The sequence below is a fragment of the Leptosomus discolor genome, chromosome 8 (assembly GCF_034619465.1).
Source record: "Leptosomus discolor isolate bLepDis1 chromosome 8, bLepDis1.hap2, whole genome shotgun sequence".
Lineage (NCBI taxonomy): Eukaryota > Metazoa > Chordata > Aves > Leptosomiformes > Leptosomidae > Leptosomus > Leptosomus discolor.
This window is the reverse complement of record NC_141398.1, coordinates 43,621,142-43,631,468: the sequence shown is the minus strand read 5'-3', so window position 1 is coordinate 43,631,468 and position 10,327 is coordinate 43,621,142. Positions and strand designations below refer to the sequence as shown.

At 57.7% G+C, this 10,327-nt stretch overlaps 1 protein-coding gene across 1 annotated transcript; it reads right to left on the bottom strand.

Moving 5' to 3' along the window:
* Window positions 1–2,845: 2,845 nt before the first annotated feature.
* On the bottom strand, window positions 2,846–6,089 carry IRX3 (iroquois homeobox 3). Its single transcript, XM_086469409.1, has 4 exons — window positions 5,868–6,089; window positions 4,231–5,329; window positions 3,630–3,696; window positions 2,846–2,900 (listed from the first exon to the last, which is right to left on the bottom strand). The coding sequence occupies exons 1-4, from the start codon at window positions 6,087–6,089 to the stop codon at window positions 2,846–2,848; spliced, it is 1,443 nt and encodes a 480-aa protein (XP_086325535.1).
* Between the last annotated feature and the right edge of the window lie 4,238 nt (window positions 6,090–10,327).

Below are 10,327 nucleotides of genomic sequence, written 5' to 3'. Positions count from 1 at the left end.
AGGCACAAAGGCTGCTTTGCCCCTGCAGGGAAACCAAGTTCTCACTTCCAAAGCCAAAGGGGCAGCTTTCCCATGGCTGCCACACAGCCACCGCTGTTGCGGGAGCAGCCCTATCGGTCAGGGCAAAGGGAGAGGGCTCTGCTGCAAAGGCAAAACAGCCTTTAATGGTGGTGGAAAGCTGGGGATGCAATTGTTTTCCCATCGTGGTCTCATTATTTTCTTCCATCCCCTTTAAGCATCTGTCTGGCCACTGTGTGAAAGTTTCTATGGAAAACCCACCAGGATGTCCAGAGGAAGGGGATGTGGAAATTTGCTTCTAGCTTTCTCACCCCCCACCCCTTCCATTTTACATGCCATTAATCTTTTTCTTTTTTTGTCTTTTTTCCTCAGCAAGAATTGACCAAGGAAGAAGCAGAGATACAAAGTGCAGAGAGACCGGGTAAAATTTACATGAGAAAAAATCCAGTTTTAAACACCTACCCGCAGAGCTTCCCCTCATTTCACGAGCCTGATGGAGCAAAAGAAGGGGAACAGTCTCTGGCAGAAATACAGAGCTGCGAGGGCTGCGAGGAGGGAAACGCTGTTTCCAGGGCGAGCTGTGGCCAGAGAAGACATATGGGGAAAGGAAGAAAGCCGGGATCGCAACAGTGCCCCGAACTCTGTGGGTCCTTTCGCTGACCTCCCTGAAGGGCCAGGGCCTGCGCTGCTGCAGCCATCGCTCCCAGCAGCCTGGGGAGGCTGCAGACGTGCACCAGGCATGCACATAACGCCTGCCAGGAAAAGTATTAATTGTGAAAAATTAAATCATGTATATAAAATGTGTGTATGCACACACATATATATGTAGTGTAAACATATATATAAATCTTATCACTTACAAATGCCTAGGATTTAGAATGTAGTTTATCAGCCTAGTGCAACCCAATCCTATAAATAATACATTCCTATCACTATGACCTCAAAATGTCAATACTGCGCAGCCCTGCACATTTGCATATCTTGTACTGTCTAAACTTGAAGCATGTCAGCTATGTGCTTCTGTTTGTACTTTAACTTCACTTTAACTCTTGCTTCCTAGCTCCGAGCCCCCTCCCCCTCCGTAGGGTCTGTCACCAAAACTAGAAAAGCACCAGGTATTTAATCACCTCCTCCGTCATTATGCCGTTTCAAGAACTGTAAGGAGAGGAAGGATGGGGGGCACACGCACCCCCAGACAGAGATGTTAAGGAAGAGCCTGGGAACAAAAGCAGGAGGGAGCCGGCCTGCGGGCTCTCCCTGCCCAGGCTGCCCCCTCCAGCCGCGGGGCGCGGGAATGAGCACGGCCTTCCGCGGGCACCCATTACTGATGGTAAATTGGGAAGAGAGGAGGGCAAGGGAGGGGGGAGCCGCCGCCGCCCCCGCCCCCCAAGTCAACAATCACCCTGGGATGGTTTTCATCTGACTGCGAAGCTGGAGGGGGCCGGAGCCGCCTCCCCCCCGCCGGCAGCCGCCGCCGCTCGGAGCGGCCGCACCTCTCCCGGATCGGGCCACTTTTCAGCACTTTGCCGAGGAAATGAAGCTACAAGTTCTCGAGGCCGCAGTTCGGCTTCGGGCACGGCGGGGAAGCTGCAGCTCCCGGAGCGAGGCCGACGGAGGAGCACCCGGCAGCTCCCGGGGCCAGCGCGCGGCGGGACGGGCAGCCCGCCAGGCGCGGAGCGGAGGGGAGCGGAGCTGCCTCCCGGGTGCGCGCCGCCGCGCCTCGCTTCTCGGTGCCGCCGTTTCGGTCGGTAATTCCCGTCCGCCTGCAAACCCCCGGGAACGGGGGGTGATGCCTTCGGCCCGCCGCCTGGTCTCCGCGGCCCCGCGGTCTCGGCCGGTCCCGGGCCCCCTCCCCGCTCAGCGGCACAGTGGGCCCGGGGGAGCCGTCCCCCCCCCAACTGACCCCTGGGATGCGCACCGCAGCGGCGGGGCAACAGCGCAGCTCTATTCCCGACCCGCTGCGGCACTGACGACCCCCGAAGTTCCCTTTCCATTAACCCTTCCCGCGCCCCGCGCTGCCACCGCGCTCCGAGGGGGCGGGGGGATCAATAGCCGGCACCCGGTAATAAGGTCATCGGGGGGCGATGGATCACCGCGGGCTGCCCCCGGTCTCCCTCCCGGCGCGGTCCCCCGCTTCCCTAGGGTAGGGGGCGGCCCTCGGATCTGCAGATGGACTCGCACACCCCCTGCCCCGCGGCCGGCGACGGGGCCGCCCCGCCACCACCGACCGCCGGGCACCGGGACGGGACGGCGGTGCCTGCAGGGGGCGCTGCGGCTCCAGCGTTCGGCCGCGCCGCCGCCGCAGGAAGGGCCGCCCGCCCCGGGCCGCCGCCACCACCGGCCCGGCCCCGCCGCGGCAAAGACCCACTCCCCCTCCGGGCGGCCCCGACACCACCAGCCTGCGGCCGCCCGCGCTGCGCCCGAGAATGAGCCACTCCCGCCGCGGCCCCAGCGCAGCTTCGGCTGCCGCGGAAAAAACAGTGACGGACGGGGGAGAGGTGGGACGGGGGGAGAAAAATAACTCCGGAGTTGGCAGAAGAGAGTGTAGTCAAAGTGGCAACAGTTTATTTATTAGCCAAAAATATATACTTTCTTGTACAATTTGGTTCACACATATGTACATTTTTACTGTATGTACAAACAACAACAAAAAAAAATCGGAACACCTAATTCTCACTGGACTTCCAAAAAACCTCACAAACTCAGATGATAGTACAGAAGCGGGTATTTTTTTTTTCCTTTTTAGTTTTAATATACGGACATGCTTACAAGTTGTAACTATACAGAGATTTCTTTTTACAGTCAATACAACAATAAAAAAAATTAACTATGATGATGACAACGCCGATAGAACCATAGCGGCATCAAGTTGGTTCTGGGGCCTGGAAAAAAATGACACAGAAAAAAATATTTAATAGAATTTCTAGTCAGATAGGGCTGGCACAATATTTTTAACTGTAGGTAGCACTAGTTTTGTTGTTGTTGTTATCTTTTTAAAAAAATAGATTTCTAAATATAAAAAGTTTTCAGAGTGACTTATAAACAAATTTATTTAGCTACGAAAATACCACGGGACCGATCCCGTGGTTTCAGTCAATCAAAAGAGTAATTGATTTCAGTGACTGCTACGCCAAACTCGGGACAGCAAGGTTCAGCCTCTTAAGTTTTAATACTAGCTGGGTTTTTTATTTCCATTTCTTGTTTTCCCACTGCCGCTGTATTTCTCCCGCAGGCGAGGCGGCACCGGCGGGTCGCTACTCGCATTCGGGGCAGGCCGGCGGTGCTCGGGGCCGCGGCCGGCGCCAGCTGCTCCTGATGCGCTGCCCGGCCAGGGGCCACCCGGCCACGAGCCCAGCAACCGCGCGGCCCCGCCGCACCGACCGCGGCTCGGCCTGCCGCCGGAATCACTCCCAACGTCAAGAAGAAAGAACAGCGGGGAAGGCGGGGGGGGAGGGCGGAAAAAACCCTATATAGTCAGAATAACCCACCACGCACGCAGAGGAAGAACAAGAAACCGCTCTGGAAAGAGAACTAAAGAAGCGGAGAAAATAAGCTAACCATTTACAACTCCCTCTATATATCCTTAGGAGACTGAGGAAGCGATCTCTTACCGCCTCTGCACTGGCTGGAAAGCTGTCTTTATTAACTTTTTCTCTACTTCCAAGGCACTAGATCGATCTAAAAAGAGAAGAAAAAAAAAAAAAAAAAGCGTTCCTTTATAGCCCCCGTCTTATCTCCCCACCCCACCCCCCCCGCCCCCCAATCCGTGAATGAAACCTCTAGACTCAAGATCTCTTCTCATCAAGTTGCGAATACGACAAAACGACTGTTTTGCTGCAGGAGTGACCGTCAAAAGGAGAATAAACCAACCCCGGAGCAAGCCTTACGGCCGGGTCCTTCCCACAAAGACGATTTGAGCAGCAACAATAGCAACAAAAAGTTTCTCCGTCGGAGAAAGGTAATTCTCGGGGGTTGAGACTAACCTGGCGAGGAGGGCCCCCCCACCGCCTCCCGCCCGCCGCCACCTGCGCCCCGACGGCCGCGCCGCGCCAGGCCGGGGGCACCGTAAGAAACTCGCGGGGCCGGCGCCCTCCGCCTCGGACCAACGCACAAGGTCCCGCGGGGCCTTCCGCACCTCTCTGCGCAGCGCCGCCGAGCCCCCCGCGGCGGCTGCCGTCCCGTCCCGTCCCCGCCGCGTCCCTCAGCGGTCACCTGCTCCGGCGGGCTCCGCGCTCTGCGCCTGGTCCGCGGGCCGCGGGAAGGCGGCGGGTGGGGCAGCGGGGGCGGCCCCCAGCCCCAGCAGGTGGGGAGTGTTCAGTAAGGCCAGCGGATGCGGGTGGTGATGGTGGTGGTGGGCCGGGAAGGCGCGGTTGGTCCAGTTGGGGAACTTGCCCAGGGGGCAGGAGGAGACGAGTCTATGGGGCGGCGGGGGGGGCAGCGGTAGCGGCTGAGGGGCTGCCGCCGGTGGGGAGCCGCCACCGGGAGACTTGCGAGGGTTGTCCGGGCTGGTGGCCGTCTCGGCCAGCGACCAGATCTTGGGCTTCGGCAGGGTGCCGGCCAAAGCGCCGTCCGTCGGGGAGGAGGCGGAGGAGGAGGAAGCGGAGGAGGGGGGCGAGAGGTGGTGCGGCGGCTGGAGGGGAGGCTTGAGGGGCTCCAGGGCGGCGGGGGCGGCGGTGGCGGGGAGCTCGCACTTGTGGTGATGGTGGTGGTGATGATGGTGAAGGTGGTGGTGGCGGAGGTGGTGCGGCTCCCCCTCGGTGCCCTTGAGGTAGCGCTCCTCGGAGCCGGGCAGGTCCTCGAAGCCCTCGGAGCCCTCCGAGTCCGTCTTGGAGTCGGAGTGCAGGAGGTCGGCATCCTGCAGCTCGTCCTCCAGCTCGTCCTTGTTGCTCTCGATGTTCTCGGTGTCGATGTTCTCCAGGTCGATCTCCTCCTCGTCCTCCCTCTTGTCCTCTTCCCCCTCGTGGTCGCTCCCGTAGGAGTTGCCCTCCTCGTCCGTCCTGCTGCGGGGGGCCCATGTCATTTTGTTCTCCTTTTTGAGCCGCCGCCGCGCATTGGCGAACCAGGTGGAGACCTGAGTGAGGGTCATTTTGGTGATGATGGCCAGCATGATCTTCTCGCCCTTGGTGGGGTAGGGGTTTTTCCGGTGCTCGTTGAGCCAGGCCTTGAGGGTGCTGGTGCTCTCCCGGGTGGCGTTCTTAGGCCGCGACGGGTCCCCGAACTGGTACTGCCCGTAGGGGTAGAAAGCGGGGTGGTGGTGGGGGAAGGCGGCGTGCTGCACCCCCGGGCTCTCCTTCAGCTCGTACTGGGCGCCCTGCAGCGAGAGGGAAGGGGTGGCCCGGCTGAGACGGCACGCCGGGCCCGGCCCAGGGCCCCTCCATCCAGCCGCCGTTACCGGGAGCAGAGCCCGCTCGGCACCAGCGCAGCGGCCAGGCCGCGCTGTCTCCCCGCGCCGCGGAGCTCCTCAGCCCCGGCCCCGGGCACGCTCCGGCCGCGGCAGCCCGGGCCCCGCCGGCGGCGCCTCGGCCGAGGCGGGGGCCGGTACCCGCGGGGTGCCCGGAGAGAGGACCAGCTCCCCGGGTGAGTGTGCGCGGCGTGGCCGCCGGCAGCCGGGGCCGGTCCCCGCAGCCGTCAAACCCTGGGGCGGAGGGGGTAAAGCCGCGGGGTTGCCGTTCCAGCCCTGCCCCTCTCCGGCGGCTCTCCCGGAGAGATACACCCCGTCTCCCCTGACAGCCCTCCCAGCGTCTTCCCGGCGGCCCCCCGGGCCGATCCCCAGCGCGAACGGCGCCCGGGCCGACCCCGGCCCGAGCGTCCCGGGGAGCGAGCGGCAAGCTCCGGGGGGGGCCTCTTACCAGCTGGGGGAAGATGGGCAGCTCGGCGGCGTAGGGCAGGAAGGCTCCGTAGCCCTGGGCGGCGGCGGCGGCGGCGTAGGGCGCGCCGTACATGGAGGAGAGCACGTTGGAGAGGGTCCCGGACGGGGCCAGCTCGGAGCCGCCGCGGGAGCCGCCGCTCCCCGGGCGCTCCGCTGGGTAAATCGGCCTGATGTACTGGTAGCCCAGCTGGGGGAAAGACATGGTGGGGGAGCGGGGGCAGGGGAGGGGGAAGGAGAAGGAGGAGGAGGAGGAGGAGGAGGAGGGGGGGGGGAGAACAGAGGAAGAAGGGAGAGAAAGAGGAGAAAGTAGCAGGGCCGGGAGCGGAGGAGGGAGCCGGGTCGCTCACCCTCGCCGGCCGCCCGCACTTTCAGCGCCTCCCGCAAACTCCGGCGGACATGGGGGAGGAGGGGGGAGGGGGAGCCGGGGGTGCGCGGAGGCCGCAGGCTCCCTCCTGTCCTCGGCCGCCGCGGTAAACGATCCGATCGCTTCTTTCTTCTCTCACTTTTCCTATTGATCTGAGTGGACCCAGGTCAGGTCCTAACAGATTGCCTGAGATTATTGGGACTCTGGGCTCTGATTGACATTTCTAGTCTCTCACAAGCCCCTCCTATTTCTTTTAAGTCTCTCTCTCTCCCTCTGCCTCCCTCTCTCTCTCATGCCCAGAGCTCGCTCTCGCCGGGTTTGTCACTAGCTGCTTTTTTTCTCCCCCTTTTTTTTTTTTTTTTTTTTTTTTTTTTTTTTTTTTCTCTAAATCTGTTTACTGACGTCGCGATCTTTTATTTGAGTTGCTTTCAAATCTCGTTTTAGCGATCGCCAATCAGTTGTGTGTTTTACAAAGGTTTAACCCTGCCTCATGGTATTCTAATTATATAGAGATAGATTTAGATATAATTTCTTTCATAGTTCCCTTCCCCCGGAGCATAGGAAGCCAGGGTGTCAGCTGTGAGCGGCACACGAGAGGGACAGGAAAAAGTTGTGACATTTAGAAATAAAGCGCCCCCCCCCAGTCCCCCAGTCCACCTTTTCAGATTTTCATATTTACAACCTTTCCTTGCCAGGGTTTATTTTGTTTTCTTTATTAAGATGTTCTCTCCTTCCCTTCACCCTCTCCGGCCCTGGAGAAGGTCACATCTCCTAATACAGATAAAAAAGTCTATTAGATTTTTTTAAAAAATATTTGCATTTCCAGAGCTACCTTGAAATTTTTCCTAATGTACTGAATCTTTAAGGAGTTCTCTAGATTTTGTCTGGGCTAACAGTGGGCAGATACAGTGGAAAAGCAAAGTTAATTTTCCTCCTAATAAGGGACTTCAAAGAGTTGTAGGTCACAATTTTACATCAAAGGCAGAAAAGAAGGCAAATTAAAATCTTAACAAAGGAGAGACGGGAGCAGCCCTCTGGGCCATTAGTAAATAAGTGGTGTGAAAAAAGGGACAATGACAGGCGCTCGAATTAAACTCATTAACACCTTTTTGTCTTGGTGCGAAATCTCTAATTAGGAAATTTATGATCATTTTGCTTATTCCCTCTGTTCTGAATCACTACAAGGCTTAGAAGGAAGTACCTGGTACGTGCAACACTTGCAAAAGGAGCAGTGGCACGGGCTTGTAAGGAGCTATTGGGAAGGAGTCAAGATACAGTTTAATTACCGAATAAGATTTTTATTTTTATGATCAACACATTTTAAATTACGGTTTGCTTTTTTTTTTGTGCCGCCCCCCTCCTTCTTTGAAACCAGCGTGCGAGTTGCAATTTAGCCTTGTAAGAGTAGTTAATATAGAGTTCAATCACGGCGCGTCCTTGGCAAGTGCCGGTGCGCCCTGCTCCGCTACTGCCGTGCGGAGGGAGAGCCTGGAGTGGAACGAGAAAGTTCCTACAACCGGTGGGGCTGTGATTGCGCGCAGGGGAGAGGGGACCTCAACCTGCCACCGTTATCTGCTTTCTTAAATACTCAGTGTTTAAATAAATTTAAAAAAAAAAAAAAAAAAAAAAAGTTGGAAGGGTCTTTTGAGGAGTTGAGACTGGAGTAGAGCCGTTTAACCATGTTCCCTTCTCTTCCTAAATACTCTCTGGATTTATTGCCTTTGAAATACGATTTAGGTACAATATAACCACTGTGCCCACAGTATGGATTTTTATAACTACATTTCTTTAAAAATGAAATTCATGTCAGATTATGCAGTTAAAGGAATCGACCTTGATAGCTTGCTATAATAAAACTATATCAGCTTGTAATAAATGCGGATTATAGCAAAGCAAGCTCCAGAATTAAAATTCCCTGAATCAATATATGAAAATCTGTAGGAAACATCTCTAATCGTATTAAGTTCATCTTTATAGCATTTCCTATCTGCTAATCTAGTGCAAAAACAACTCTGGGTTGGAGGAATTTATTTTCTTCTATTCAGCGTTGCTGCTTTTGATAATACAATGTAAGGGAGATAACAATATTAAATTCAGTTATAAGTTTATTTCTTTTTAATTCAAAAGGAAAACAGGCAGCGAACCCCACGTCCTGATTGCCTTTAAACTCTTCTGTAGGAAGCGCTCGGCTGGGATGTGCGATGTTGAGGGGGTCGATGGAGAGTTCGGATGCAGACCACAACTTTTAAAAGTATCTGCCTCGGAGAGAAAATGAATGAATATTAAAAATTCAGTCGTGCTCGCCACTCTGGTGTTATAGCCGGGCTGTGCACCCCACGGGCAGGCACGGGGTGCACACCCATGTCCCACATAACCGGACCTGTCATTTTGCACGGCTGGCAGGGAATGTCCAAGGTGGCAGGATTATTTTGTGATTTTTAATCGGCAGCACAATCAATATGAGTTCGTCCCTAGCGGGAGCCGCCAACAGTAGCAGGCAGGGCTGGGGTGGGAGCGACAAGGCGATATAGGAGCGGGGAGTCGTGGGGGGCTGCCGCGGGGAACTGGCGGTGGGCAGCCGGGAGGGAGACACGGGAGGCGAGAAATTAATTGGTACGAATGGATCCAGGTCAGGGTGAGGGATGGTTTATTAATGGGCAATAAACGGAGAGGAAACGTAGCCAGACCAAATGGACGGGAGGAGAAATCTGCAGGGGTGCAGTTCTTGGCTGGGGGGGGGGGGGGGGGGGGGGGAAGTGGAGAAGACAGCATACGGTGGGGGAGAGAGGAGACATCTTCCCGGGGGTAGGGCGGGAGTGTGGGAGCGACGTCCGCGACGAGAAGAGCCGCACGCCTTGGGCAGCGGGAGGGCAGCGGCAGCGGAGTGCGGGAGGGTCGTTGCGGGGCCGGGACAAGCCCGGGGCTGCGAAGTGGCGAGGAGTGGAGCAGGGCAGGACGAGCAGGCGGCGGCGGGCGGGAAGCGGGCAGCGGGGAGAGCGAAGCCGAGCGGGAGCCGCTTTGCCTGGGTGGAGCCGAAGGGAGATGCGAAGGGGAGGCTGGAGCCGGCTCGTCGTCCGGGGCGGCCGCGGGGAGCCGCGCGGGGCCCGACGGCCACCTCCCCCGGGGGGAGCCGCGGCGGCGGAGCGCTCCTCGGCCGGCCGGACACGTGTCTTCTGGCCGGGACCTGTCAAAGCTGGGAGAGCGGCTCCTGATTTATTATCCCAAACACACATATACACACACACCCCCGCCCGCCCTCCCCCCGGCCTCGCCTCCCTCCTCTCCCCGCTGGCTCACACGGTTGCAGAGCTAAACCAAATCTTCCCTCCGGCTGCGGCTGGGCTTCCCCGAGTCAGCAGCCGGCTCCGGGGCTGCGAGACCAGCCCCGCCGGGAGGAGGTGCCGGGCCAAACGCCGTCCATGGGCTGCATCGCGCGCGCCCCGGTGCCCCCGGGAGCCGAGTCTCGATTCCTATTGCTCACGCCCTGCCGCGCCCCTCTCCGCCAGGTCACGGAGGGGACCGGGGGACAGGGCCCGAGAGGAGGCCCCGGGCCGCTGGGGTCTCTCTCTGCCGCAGGACCCGGCGGGGGAGCCGGAGGCTGCCTGCTGGAAGTTGCGGGAGAGCTGTCGGCGGGGCTGCGGGTTAAGGAGGTTCCCGCCGGGCCGGGGAGTGCCCGGGATCCGGGCCGTGGGAGCGGCGGCGTGCCACAGCACTCGCGGAGACGGGGAGCAGCCGCCGAGGGAAGGGGGGTAAACAAACAAGTGGGATTAGGAGAAAGGCCGCAGTTAAAAAAGAGTTAAAAAAAATAGAGGGAAAGATCAAAGCGCTGGGTAAAAGACTCTTCAAATTACACGTTTGAAGCTTTTCCATAATTCCAAGGCGACAGATAGATAACAAGCTGCACATTCCTTATCACATATGGAATCAATCTGAAAGGAGTCTCTTGATCAGAATCTGTTAATTGCAGTGACATATGATTTGGAAAGAAAACACAATTAATGCCCCTTCATGTTAAGGCTTTGGGACGAGGCCACTGACAATCCGCGCTCTGCAGCCAACGTCAACTTTTTTATTAT